A 14,753-nucleotide genomic window follows, 5' to 3' on the forward strand; every position below is an offset into this window, starting at 1 on the left:
ATCCTGCAAGAGCAAAATCACAATTCTTTTCTCTGTCAAAAACAAATAACTCTCAGAGTTAGGATCACTTCATGGATTCTTTCTTCAGATGTTCATTCTAAAGAAATAAAATCTCTTATGAACAGAGAGTTATAAAAAGAAAAAAAGATACAAAAATTGTGATATTGATTGCAAGATAAGGTAAGCAATCAGGGAAGGAAGCTGGTGGGAGCAGACAAGCAGCTCATCAATCAAGGAAGGAAGCTGGTGGGAGCAGAAAACAAGCTCTCAATTCTCCTAGTCTAGAAGGACCTCAGGAGATTAGAGCACAAGGCCGCCTTCACAATTCCCTGATCTTGCAGAAACATGATCAGGGATAGTCTTGCTTCCTGAATGGATGATCAGAGATAGTCTTGCTTCTCAGGCATATTAAGTGCTTAATGATAAGAAAAACAAGTAGATATAGCATCATTTGGTATGGGAAAACTGGATGTCTTCTGCAAAGAAAATTTCGTTAGTAACACATTTATACATAAATACAATGAATAGGTAGAACCGGTGAATTTCAAATTAACCATAGGAAAAATTGCGAGATTCTCGGGATACTTTTGAAAAAGTAGCTCCGTGAAATCCGTAAAGCAAGATCGGCTTTGAAAATAATACTTGAAAATGCCGAAAGTGCCGACAGGCATTATCAGAGGCCACGTGAAGTTTTGGACTCTTGCGAAAGAAAAAGATAATGTGGGGATTCGAGAAGATATTGGAATCCTGAAAAGTTGCCACATTTTCGTCTATAGATATTGCCTTTGCAAAACTTGATTGGAGCAACTGCGTTTCAACTCAACTTCCTTCATTTTCTGAAACTTTAGTTTCTGTAAAACTTTCTTTGAAACCTTCTTAAAATGGCTTCCTCTTCTTCCTGCCCAAATAATTTCAATTTAAATGATGCTCCCACAACAACCAGTGACGCCCAAGTTTGGCGTCCATCCTTTGTATCCCAAAATCGTCATCTCACGGTTAATGATTCTGTGATGATGAATGATGCTACTGCTGTCATAGTAGCTAGGAATTTCATTACTCCAATGGATGAAATGTTGTTGACAGGGAGGTCTGAGGAAGAGGCTATTGATGACTCAATGGCTTTTAGCATTCAGAGTGCTGCTTCTGTTTCTAACATGGCTGATCGTTTGCGTGTTAGAGCAAACGAGGTTCAGAAGCTGACAACTGAAAATTATTCTCTTCAAAGAATGCTTCATGAGTCTCAAAAAGAGGTTGAGAAACTCAAAGGAGAGAATAATTCCTTGTTGAAACTGGTGAGTTCGTACTCTGTTGATACACTGAGAAAGCTAGACATGCTGCAGGTCTCAAATGAAAGAATTTTGGGAGACCATGAGAGGCTCATGGCTAAGCTTAAGAAGCGCCGTCCTCTTCCTTCAGAGGCTTCCAGAACATAATGTAATTTTATAGATTTTACAGGGCCTGCACCTTCATTGCAGGTGTAAAAATCTATCTGTTGTATGTTCCTTTCCTTTTATAATAATAATTGCGCACATTCTTAAACTTGCATATGTGGTTTTTACGTCTTTTCAAAATGACGGTTTGGAACCTTGTGCCTTATAGGTTCAAATAACCACATCAAATCTCTCATATTTCCATGCATGTGAGCCCAGAACTTTTGGTCTGGGTTAAACCCAAACTCATAATTTATTAGCCATTTTCAAATGGACATGAAATATGAATTGAATAAAAGCTACGATAATATCTCAATATAGTAGTGAAGAACATTAACTACTATATACCCACAACTTCAAGTTTTAGGATCTCTCATATATTTGGATCCATGGGCTTCCGGCCCAGATATAACAAAATATGTGGGGAGCCTCAATTCATCATTTGAAGTTTATACTGATATTATCCATTTCACGGTGTATTCTTAACAACCGGAATTCACAAAATATATTTCTTCCTTGAGGTGTCGATTATAACAAAATCGAACTTTATTAAATTCATCATTCTCTTATGCCAAAGAAATATGTGGTGTACCACAATTTGCAATAATACCTCAAGGGTTGTCCATTTATTGTTGGAACTTTAGGTTCTCAACACTGTTAGATTTTGAACTTCAGGCCAAAATCACATATTCTCATGGTATGGACATTTTTACAATTTTCTGTACATATTTCGGGACTTCAAGTCCTTACATAATTGTCCATATTTTGAGGAACTTCTGGCATCTCATTTAATTGCTCATCCATGAGTTTAAGGAACTGCAGGTTCCCTTTTGTATATAGTGACGGTTTACCCAAAATGGTTAATATTTATGCATACGTCACTATTCATGTGAATAGTACTATTCATCAATCATGAATACATATCTATTCATATGTACAGTATATCTGCCAGTACAGTTATCATTCATGTGTACGGCACTATGAACCAATACGGTACTGTTACATCATTAAGGAACCCCAGGTCCTTATTCACATGTCAGGGATCAAGGACCCTTAAGTCCGATCACATGTTTACAAATATAGTACCGGAGAGACTGCCAGCTCTCATATCAATATCATCATCAAGGATCTTCAAGTCCTGATGTAATTGTATGATGAGGATCAAGAAACTTCTGGTCCTGATCTGCATACTGTAAAAATTCATCATATAGCACAATTAATCCATAAAATAAATTTACTTGTATGGACGTTAATCCCGCACCATACCTTAAACGGAATTAAAGGTGCGGTATGGGCACTAATTCTGCTCCATACATTTAAATAAAGGCAAAGGCGTGGACGATAAACCCGCACCACCCTTTTAAATAGATACTGTTGTATGGGTAATAAACCTACATCATACAGTAAATAATGTACAGTAAAGTAATTAAAGTATGAGGGTCAATTCCACGTCATACTTTAAGTAAAAGTAAAATTTGCGATAAAGTAAAGGTAATTATTTGTGGATTCATATCAACACCACAATCAAATAATATAATAGATAATATTATTAGTGCTGATACTTATCCCTTTATTTCAGTGGGTGTTCACGTGCCTTTTGTTTCCTTTGCTTTGCTTTCCACTAATCAACTTGCTGGATCCCACTTTTCCTCCTGTAAACCTTTAATCAATATAATTATATAATATTAAAATAATATAATCATAGACCTTGCACTATGGCCGCCATCATCATGATCTTGCACATGTTCAGCATCACGACTATGGCCGCCATCACCATGATCTCTGCACAACATGTCCAGCTGTGGCAGAGAAGCTCATCTCCTCGGGAGGGACGAAGAAGAGCAGAGAAGGAAGCTCTGTGTGGCCTATCATTCCACCAGTGCTTTCTTCTCCCAGGGACGATGCGATCCAACTCCACCGCGCCTTCAAAGGGTTTGGGTGCGACACGACCACAGTCATCAACATCCTCGCCCACATAGACGCAACGCAGCGAGCCTACCTCAAGCAAGAGTACAAAACCATGTACCATGAGGAGCTCAGCAAGCGCCTCTCCTCAGAGCTCAGCAAGCGCCTCTCCTCAGAGCTCAGCGGAAACACCAAGAAATCGGTCTTGCTCTGGATGCACGACCCAGCAACGAGAGACGCCACCATAATCAGGCAGGCTCTGGGCGGTGAAGCTGTTGTTTATCTCAAAGCAGCCACCGAAGTCATCTGCTCAAGAACCCCATCTCAGATCCTGCAGTTCAAGAATATCTACTTTGCAACTTTTGGGGTTTATCTGGAGCACGATATCGAGTTTCAGGCTTGGCCACCGGAGTCGGAGTAGAGTTGGCCTCTGGCGAGTGGTGGAGGAGCTCCATGGCTTGAGTCGGCGATTTGGCCGTAATTGACGCCGATGAAGGACTGCGAAGCTCGCAGCTCCGGTGAGACGATGGAGGAGATGACGCCGTCGGGGAGGGCAGGGCGTGTAGGCTCCGGTTCTTGTTGGCTTCGGTGGTTGGCTTGCAGCTGAGGCAACAGTCTTCCACGTCGAAGAACGGGTGGGCATGCATCCGCTGCCCACGAACCACTTTCGAAACAAAACGTGGCGTTAAACAAACCCTGATGGGATTTTCCCAGGCATAGAAAAAAGATAGCCAAGGATTTGAGGGAGATCAGAGGCCTTGAAAGGGATATGAAAACAGAGTGTTTTTATCAAATATCTCAGCTGGTATTGTTAGAGATATTCGTGCTGATAACGTGTTATAAACTAAAGAGAATTTGGAGAGAATTTGGATGGAGAGAAAACTCCGTCTTTTTCTATTAAAATTTTTCTCTTCTCAGATCATCAGAAGGGTGAATAATACCACCCGTGAGTCATGCACCAAAGTCTACAAAAGTGGGCTACCAAAGTCTACAAAAGTGGGCTACAATTATTTACAACACGAAATAATGGTTATATCACTGTACGCCACTTTGTTTGGCTAAAAGGTTGAAGACTAATAGGCCATCAAAGAAGAAAAGAAAGATGTCAGCCAAAAGAAAACTAAGTACAGAAAAAAAAAATATAAAAAAGGGCTAGTACTCCTAAAATTTGTCTAAGGAGGTGGTTTAAGGAGTCCATTGTGGATGCTCTCAGTTGGATCCTGGTCATCGGGTATTATTTAAAAAAATTGGGTATTTTAAATAGAAAAATAAAGAGAAGGGTTGTAGATAATTTAAAATGAATTTTATGGGTTTTACTATTATTCTTTATATTTTGGGGTATCGATTCAATGTCATGTTGAGTGTTTTGAGTTTTTATTATTATTATTATTATTATTATTATTATTATTTAAAGATTTTGGGGTTTGACTTAGTTTAAGAAATCGATAACAATTTTAAAATAAGAAGAAAAAAATATATACAACCTGTCAAGGTGGATTAGAAGACATAAGAGTTGACCTTATAATAAAAAGTTTTGCTTGAACCAATAATCTTTAAACGCATGCACATGGCTTGCTATATATCTTGGCAGTTTGCACCATTGCAATAAAAAGACAATGCCCCCGCAATTCGATTTTTTATTTTGTTTGTTACATCCGGAATATAATTTGAAAAAATTAAAATGCAAGGAAGTTACTATTATATGACAAAAGTGGCACTTTCAAATGCCAATTGTTCTACACTTGATTCTGCTACAGTAGACGGAATGCGTGTTTGAGATGCCCCACACTGCATGTACATCACAATTTCCTCCAAATAGCGTGTTAAAAACGCTATAATAGGTTACGATAGCATTATACAAACACCACAATTTATAACATTAAGCTTCTATTGACTTTGGCGTCAACACCAATAACAATTAACTATTATGAACTTTTTTCTTCGTTTATATATTGGTTTATATTTATATCTTATACAAATATATTTATATTTGTTATAAAAAAATATAGTTTTCCTTTTTCGTAAAGCCAAATACAAAAACATTTATATTATAAATAACTTATAAAAAAAATTGAAAGCTTTTAAGGTACAATGAAATTTAAGAAAACAAAATAATAGGTAAGTAAAAGCAAAATAAATAATAAGTAAGAAAGTGAGTTTGGTACAGTTAAGCACGTCAAAGACGATGTCCTAAAACCTTTGTAGCCTCCCTACTTGCAGGTACTGACGGTCTACAAGACTCCAAGATATGACCCTTTGTACACAAACTCAAGATCCGCTATAAGCACATTCATAGACAGATATAGGTATCCAAGTCGCATAACCATTGCCCCAAATAATAATAATAATAATATAAAGTAGATAATATATATAAAAGTAGAAAAGGAGAGAATTAGAATATGGTATGTGATATTCTGATAGTGTATTGTTGCTTTTCAAATGGGAAGGAGGAGTGGCCTTTTATAGGCATACAATAACATGTAACCTTCACCAACCAGAAAATTAAGGCATCCAATATAGAAATAAAACCTGAATATTAAATATTTTTAACCCCCACAATAAATAAAATAGAATAGCCAAAATAATTAAATAAATAAAACGATTAAATTTTTAAAACCTTTTTAAAATTCCAACAATATTTTTTATAGGTACATTATTGGATATGTAATTTACAGTTTTTTTTTTTTGGTTTGCAATTTTAGGGGGCGATGAGAGGAAATGACAACCAAAATAAATGGGGTGGCTAATATGCTATTAATAGGGAGTATTAATTAAATTATGGCAGTTCATGAAATGCTTGAAATAAATCATTAATAAAATATGAAGTTTCGTGACAACGATGTAAAAACATACGAATACTGCGACCTCTTATATCCTACTAGTCATTTAAATTTAAAATTGAGTTTTACACATAGTTTTATAGGGTGATGGGTATATGTTTAGAAAATAGAAAATATAGGGATATATATTGGACAAGACCAGGGAGCTGATTTCCCCACTCCCCTTTTCTCCATTTACACTCCCTTTTGCTTTTTAATATTTTTTAATCAATTTTGTTCTTTTTCTTTCATATTCTGCCCTTACCTTACATTAATTGTTTTTTTACTTCACTTTTATTTTTTTTCTTTTTCTTTATACTTAATTTTCCAACTTACACTCAATTTTCAGTATCAAAGGGAAAGAAAAAAAAAACTTAATTTCTTACTCAATTACAGGAAAAAAAATAAAAATGGAGTGCAAGTTGGAAAATTAAGTATAAAGAAAAAGAACTAATATAAAAGTGAAGTAAAAAGAAATTAATGTAAGGTAAGGGTAGAATAGGAAAGAGAAAGAACAAAATTGATTAAAAAGCATTAAAAAGCAAAAGGGAGTGTAAGTGGAAAAAAGGGAAGTGGGGAAATCATATCCCTATGATAAATCCTACACAATTTAATTTCTATAAATTACCCCAAAAAATGATAGTTGGCAAAATAAAATTTCTTTAATGTCCTATTCAGTGTTTTGAGTTTTTTTTAAAATTTTTTTTTTAAATTTTTTGTGTTTACAAAATCTGTTATTTTGTCTAAGGAGGTGGTTTAGGGAGTCCATTGTGGATGCTCTTAGTTGGATCCAGGTCATCGGGTATTATTTAAAAAAATTGGGTATTTTAAATATAAAAATAAAGAGAAGGGTTGTAGATAATTTAAAATGATTTTTATGGGTTTTACTATTATTTTTTATATTTTGGGGTATCGATACACACACAGTGCATGGCCCTCCTTTGAATTATTTTTCGTGTTCCAAGTCCACAACCATTGCTTCCCGTGTGGCAGGAAAGTGGCAGGAAAGTGTACACCCGTGAATAACGCATGCACCGAAAGTCTTCGTCTTTCTTTCACTTGTCTCTCATCTGTGGACTTTCCACAACATATCCATCAACCCCTTCACACTTAAACTAACACTTAAATATCAACATTAATAGAGAGAACAAAGCACCGAGTGGTATTGCTTTGAGCGAAGTGAAATGGCTGAGAACGTCGTCTCTTTTCTGTTGGAAAGGATCCATGATTTGCTCACAGAAAAAGCCAACTTCTTGATGGATGTCCGTAACCAAATTCAGCTGTTGCAGCAAGAGTTACAGATTATGCGCAGCTTCCTAAGAGATGCAGATTCAAGACAAGAAAAAGAAGCAGCTGTACGAGAGTTCGTTGCACAAATCAGAGATGCTGCTTATGACGCGGAATATGTCATCGAAAAATTTGTCCACGAAATAGAGTCCACCAAACGCAACCGTCGGAGGCACAAGATCTCTCTGTCTTACAGATTTTTTAAACGCGGCAGAAAAGTAAAAGTGCTGTACAACGTTGGGTCAAAGATTGAGGAGATCAAGGGCCGCATCTCTCAACTGAGGGTGAACCTGGAAACATATGGCATAAGGATATTGAAGGAAGGAGAGGGGCCGAGCTATTCTGACAGGGTTGTGCCCAACTTACGCCGCAGTTTCTCTCACTCCGTCAACCATAATGTTGTTGGTTTGGTGGAAGCTGCCAAGACATTAGCGACTGAGCTTGTGAAACCAGGAAACTCCGGCAGTCGAGTGGTTTCAATATGTGGAATGGGAGGGTTAGGCAAGACCACTTTGGCTAGGAAGGTTTACCATCATGATGAAGTTAGGGATCATTTTTCTCACTTCATTTGGGTGTGCGTATCTCAACAATATCAAACAAGGGACATTTGGGAGCAAATTCTGTTTAAACTTTCGTCCCCTGACAAAAAGGAGAGAAAGAAGATCGCAAAGATGAAAGATGATGAGGTAGCTAAAGAACTTTTTGTGCTACTTAAGAATATGAAAAGCTTGGTGGTTCTTGATGACATCTGGGAATCGAATGCGTGGTCATTGCTAAGTGCTGGATTTCCAACTCACGAGGACACAGAAACCAAAGTGCTACTTACATCGCGCAACAAATGCGTAGCGTATCGAGCAGATCCGAGAGGTTTCCTCTATGAACCATCGTGTCTAAATGATGAAGATAGCTGGGAACTGTTCCATAAGGTAGCAATTGTTCAAAGAGTGCAAGCATATGGAGGTAACATCAACGTCTCATCTCATGCTTAATAATTTCTAGATTGTCATTTAAATTTTAGTAATAGATTGTAATCATCTCCTGTGCATATAAAAGTGTTACATTTTTGTGCATTCACAAAATCAGTAGCATTTCAACCAATCTAATAATGCTTTAGTGTTGCCCACTAGATTGATTCCTTGTTGGATTGGGTGTGAAACCTTAGTCCCTAATATAGTTCAACTATACCAATTAAATAATAAATCTTCTAATCAAATATACATCTCATAACAAAAAGAATGCTATATTATAATCCCTAGTTTGTGTTTATAGTTTGATCTTTGTTGTATTGTAGATCACCCACCAGCTACAGGGGCAAAAAATTCTGAAAATCCTTTGATGACAGTGGAAAGCATGGAAAAACTTGGGAAAGAAATGGTAACACATTGTCGTGGTCTGCCGCTGGCCATTATTGTGCTTGGAGGTGTTTTGGCAACAAAACATTTCATTGATGAATGGGAGACAGTACATAAAACTATCAAATCACACCTGAAAACAATCAACGGCGCCCACAGAAGTGCTGAACTTGGAATTATGGAGGCGTTAGCACTAAGTTATGATGATTTGCCATATCAGTTGAAACCATGCTTTCTTCATTTAGGCCAATTCCCAGAGGATTTTGAAATGCCTACACGGAGACTAATCAATCTGTGGGTTGCAGAAGCCATGATACCAACTCAATCATCAAATGAACGAGAGAACGAGGAAACATTAGAGGATGTTGCATATCGTTACTTGACAATGTTGGCAGAAAGGTATTTGGTTCAAGTGGAGAGAAGAAGTGCAACTGGAAGGATTAAAAGTTGCCGCATGCATGATCTTATACGAGAACTATGTTTGATGAAGGCCAAGGAGAATGATTTCTTCCAAATCATAGAACTTCGTGACAGTAACAGGAAAATGGAGTTGTTCTCTTCCCCAATGGTTAACAGACCAGTTTCAACAGGTAGGATGCGGAGAGTTTCCATTTATTTAAAAGATTTTAGTGGGTTTATCTCTTTGGGAACTGAAGAATGTCCTCCGGTTAGGTCTGTATTGGGATGCAGCAACAACAAGATACATAGTGTAATAGGTCAGGAGCTGATTGAATCCATAGTCAGCAGGTTCAAGTTCCTTAGAGTCCTAGATCTTGAAGATATTCAAGGATTCGCAATACCAAAAGGAATAGGGAATTTGATCCATTTAAGGCTTTTGACAGTAAATTCCTGTTGGACAGGAGTGCTTTTGTCATCTATAGGCAACTGGAGATTCTTGTTGGCCCTATACATAGATCCATTCAAATCAGCAGAACTAATTCCAGATGTGATTTGGAAGATGAAAAGATTGAGGCATTTGTATCTTCCAGTGCAGTATGGCAGGCGTACCAAGAAGTTACAGTTTGCTAATCTCAATGACCTGCAGACCTTAAAAAACTTTCCAGCAAAGATAGCAGATGTGAAGGATCTGACCACACTGCCTAATCTCAGAAAATTGGTAGTACAAATACCTGATGACAGCAAGCTCGATGAGTTCATGGCAATCTTCCAACCACCATTCACATTTAACTATCTAAGATCGTTGTCAGTAGATACTCGGATGAATGCTAGAAAAAATATAGATGTTGCAAAAATCAGATCATGCTGCCCTCGCCTTGAGAAGCTGAAACAAAATAGAAGGAAAATCTTCCTGAAGTACCAAAACACTCTCCAATAGCCTACATCTTAGCGTGAAGCTTCCAGAAGTATTACTAGATTTTATTTTGAACATCAGCTTTTCAATGCTTTTGTACCTGAAAAATGAGGAAGACTGATCATGCCCACTCCCAGGAAGCTGCCTGCCTAAGCTTAACAATCGTCTACTCATGCCCATTTGTTGATCAATCGAATTTGCTCCAGCTACTTTTACTTGTTCTCTATATATATGTTTGTTTTTGTGTTATTTTTCTCTGTTGGTTTGTTTAACGTTGGATGGTCATCCTTATTTGTCTGTCAATGTTTCATGTTCTGTTTTTTATGTGGCAATGTTTCATGTTCTGTTTTTTAATTGGGAAAGTAGGCCATTGTTAACTTTAGTAGACTGTAATGCTAAAATGTGGTCTACTTCAAGATTCCATTTCTATGAGCCAAAAGTGGATGACTGTAATGCTATTATACTTCAATTATCTTATGAAAATCTCCAGTGCATATTGGATAATAAGACAATAAAGTAGATGAGGAATTAAAGTATATCATAATTTCCCATATGCTCCGGAAGAGCAATAAAGTGGATATAAACACAAAATTTGATTGTCTTTTGAGATCGAAGTTGGAGTCATGATTTCCAGGCCAATGAATTTAGAGACTCGATGATAATGGCTTCATCAAGTGTCATAACTTTGAGCTCCACTCAGAAGCGGCTTGATGATTACCTAAGGCTTCCCAGATTAAGAAGCAACACAAGATGTGAGTGTGATCAATTATAGCATGTTATTCATCCCGACTAGTGAGTTTGATCGAAATGATGAATCCTTCGTATGCAGAAGGCTTCCCAGATTAACTTCATTAGCATTTCTGTTGGGTTTTTAGAAGAACAATAAAGTGATTTTATTTATTCAACAATATACGAGTACAAGGCTTTATAGATGAGGACTAGGCTTTTGGCCTTCTACAACTAGAAAATGTTTACTAGACTTATTGGCCTCCTTCCTATTTTCGGGCTTATTGGCCTCTTCTCCCTTGCTACTAGTTTACAATATAATAGTATTACCTTATTACAAGATTTTTATTAGGACTTTTCTAGAATGCCTACAACAATTGTGTCTTAAAGCTTGACTTTGTCAAAGTTGGTGGACATTTCTTGAGGTTTCTACTTTTTTTCTAGATTTTTCTAAATTCTTCAAAACAAATGTGCATTAAATTTAACACTCCTCCCTAATGCACAATTGGACCTATATTGCTAGATATTCTGATCTTGTTGATGCCATATTCTTTGCTCCAACTGATAATTGAGCTACAGTCTCTTTGTCTCTTTGTCTTCCGGGACATGCATAGAACACATGCTCCTACTTATCATTTTCTTCGGTATAGTTAGCTTGATAGTTTTTCTTAAATCGGCAATCTTTTTCTATATGCCTAAATCTTTTGCAGTACCAGCATTTTGGTCTGCCTCGGTACCAACAATCTTTCTCTTGGTGGCTTCTCTTTTTGCATACCCGACACAGAGAATAGTCTTTCCTCTCCACAATTTCTCTTTTATTTTCCCAATTATTGTTAGGTTCATTTTCTACTTCTCTACAATTGTCTTCAAATTTTCTTTCATCATCTTTAGACTTCTCAGACCTTAAATTTAGTTTCAACTAGAAGGCACTTTCTACTAGACTTTCATTTTGCATACTCAGTCTTTTTTCATATGCTTCTAGAGAGCCCATTAATTCTATCACTGACAGACTAGTTATATCTTTTGTCTGTTCAATGGCAGTTACTAGTGGATCATACTTATCAGTGAGACTGATAAGTATTTTTTCTACAATTCTTGAATTAAACTTTTTCTCCATAGGCTCTCAATTGATTGACTATTTCGTTTACTCTAGCATAGTACTCTTGTGTGGTCTCAGAATCTTTCGTTTTAATGTTTTCAAAATCTCTTCTCAAAGTTTGTACTTTAACTACACGTACCTTGGCGTTTCCTTGAGACTCCTCCTTCAAAGTATCCCATGCTTCCTTTGATGTTGTGGCTCCCATAATCCGTGGAAAAATAGTGTCATCCAAAGCTTGTTGCAGGGCAAATAGAGCCTTTGCATCCTTCTACTGATCTTTCTTTAGCCTCCTCAGCTACTGCACGGTAGGATTTTCTGGATTATTGAAGCCACTATCAATTGTGTCCCATAAATATTGAGACATAAAGTAGGACTTCATCTTGATGCTCCAGAAATCATAATTTTCTCCTATAAAAATTGGAAATGGGATAGAAGTTTGGCTAGCGATAGACATGATGGAGGGCTATATCTGAAAGGACCCGCCCCAAATTTTTTTCCCAAAACCCGAGACGAATCCTTTGGAATCCCTGACCTCACCCCGATGCCGGGCCCGCTTACTAAAGACCGAGACTTTTGCCGAAATTTCGGCAGAGTCTCCCCTAAAAATTGGACATTTCCCAAAATTTATACCTGCATAAAAATACATTTAATATCCCCAACTGGCAGCATGCACAATATAATTTCATGCAGTACACACAAATTGCCTTCGGCCTTCCAACAATTCTCAACCAACTACCAAACGATTCAAATACAAATTAAGACTAACATTTAGTCTGCGGCTGCACCTAACAACCTTAGGCTGCCTACGTACCCTCCTTGAGGGATCAAGCCACACTTAGTTCTCTCATAAAACCTAATTCCACATATAGGCAATACCTTAATCCGTTTTCTCTGTAATTCACGTAATCTCCCCATACGCCGGTACTACCAACGCCACGTATGGGGCCTGTCAACACGCCGGATAACCTACGCCACGTGCGACCATACCATACTATCATAATATCTCCCCATAAGCCGGTACAACCAACGCCACGTATGGGGTCTGTCTCAACGCCGGATAACCTACGCCACGCGAGACCTGCACATCATATCACATATCTCCCCATACGCCGGTACAACCAACGCCACGTATGGGGTCTGTCGACACGCCGGATAACCTACGCCACGTGCGACCTCACATCATATCACATTCTCCCCATACGCCGGTACAACCAACGCCACGTATGGGGCCTGTCTCAACGCCGGATAACCTACGCCACGCGAGACCTGCACGTCATATCACATATCTCCCCATACGCCGGTACAACCAACGCCACGTATGGGGCCTGTCGACACGCCGGATAACCTACGCCACGTGCGACCTCAACACAATATCTACAATCTCCCCATACGCCGGTACAACCAACGCCACGTATGGGGCCTGTCTCAACGCCGGATAACCTACGCCACGTGAGACCTGAACATCATATCACAAATCTCCCCATACGCCGGTACAACCAACGCCACGTATGGGGTCTGTCCGCACGCCGGATAACCTACGCCACGTGGGACCTAACTTTCACTTGATGGTACTCGTAGTGAATCCAAAATCCGGGGAGGTACTTGAGGTAGTGCATATAGCACTCCAACTGACATTCTAGACTCTGTTGTACCCTTGTACAACCATATAATTATATTTTAATTCTAATATTGAGTAAATCCCAACAATAGTCTAGCACCCGATAATCCCCCAGGGAAGGTGAGATTACTTCGGGAGACTCACGGTCAACCAAGGGTCAAACTACCCTAACCCTGGTCAAACGAGCCCACGGGGACCACGACCTCCAAACTCCGATCCGAAAGTTGCTATGGATTCTATAAGGTATAGGACACTCGTCCTGCAAGTTTGGTTTAGATCGGACGGTCGGATCGCTCACGATCGCACGACCTAACGGTTAATATGAAATATAATCTTTAAATTATTAAATCGGAACATCCGGGGCTCCGATTCACGATCCGTGAATTCCTCTACGATCCTAAAAATACCTAGTTTAACATATATTATTTTCGAGACCATCCAACGGTCCCAACCTATCGAACCCGGATAACGCCCGATAGGCGATATCCGTTCGATAGTCAAATGACGTCCGAATTGAGATCCGCAAAATCCTACGCGCTCGTGACGGCACGAGGACCTCAAAACTGCCCAGAGACACGCCACCGCCCTCGCCCACGCGCCGCCACAAGCCCGGGCAGACCGGGTGTCCAAAGCGATTACGGTCCGTCGAAAAATCTTGGAATCGAGACTCCAAACTCCTACCCTAGGTAAAACACCCCATTTGGAGTCACTTTTGTTCTTGGACAACCCCCAAAAAGTGGCCGGAAATGGCCAAAAACAAACTCCCAAAATCGGCAGAATTTCAAATCGAAGATCAGCTATCCTAGGCTCAAAATTAACGAAATCCTATTCAACCATCAGCTAGAGCATGGAAAATAGGTGGAAAACCATACCTTACTCGTCAAATTTGGAGAAGAAATGAGAGAGAACGAGCTCCTTGAAATTTGGGTTAAAACCGGTCGGATTTTTGCATTTTTCGGCGAGCACAGGAGGTTCCGGTGGCTGAGATTGGTCGGGATGGGAAGAGGAAGATGGCACGGTTCTTTTGGGACCGGTGCCACCCCCAGCGGTGGCCGGATGCGACGGTGGTGGCCCAAAAACCACCGCTGTGAACAGTAACAGGGGGGGCTGTTCTGCGCGCAGGGAGAGAGAGAGAGGGGGAAAAATCTGATTTTTATAAAAAATCCAATTTCGAAATATTTACGATTGTGCCACTGGGTTTCTTT

The 14,753-nt window shown here is 38.9% G+C and overlaps 1 protein-coding gene across 1 annotated transcript; it reads left to right on the plus strand.

The window, feature by feature from the left end:
- Positions 1–7,301: 7,301 nt before the first annotated feature.
- On the plus strand, positions 7,302–10,429 carry LOC117637017 (putative disease resistance protein At1g50180). Its single transcript, XM_034371755.1, has 2 exons — positions 7,302–8,401; positions 8,733–10,429. Exons 1-2 carry the CDS (start codon positions 7,339–7,341, stop codon positions 10,127–10,129), a joined length of 2,460 nt encoding a protein of 819 aa, XP_034227646.1. The 5' UTR covers positions 7,302–7,338; the 3' UTR covers positions 10,130–10,429.
- Positions 10,430–14,753: the final 4,324 nt, after the last annotated feature.

Source organism: Prunus dulcis, chromosome 8 (genome assembly GCF_902201215.1).
Source record: "Prunus dulcis chromosome 8, ALMONDv2, whole genome shotgun sequence".
Classification (NCBI taxonomy): Eukaryota; Viridiplantae; Streptophyta; class Magnoliopsida; order Rosales; family Rosaceae; genus Prunus; species Prunus dulcis.

Bases quoted from the DNA above. Each gene is read 5' to 3' on its own strand.
- LOC117637017 (XM_034371755.1), top strand. From the start codon at position 7,339: ATGGCTGAGAACGTCGTCTCTTTTCTGTTGGAAAGGATCCATGATTTG. The intron at 8,402-8,732 runs GTAACATCAACG...GTTGTATTGTAG, and splicing joins AAGAGTGCAAGCATATGGAG to ATCACCCACCAGCTACAGGG.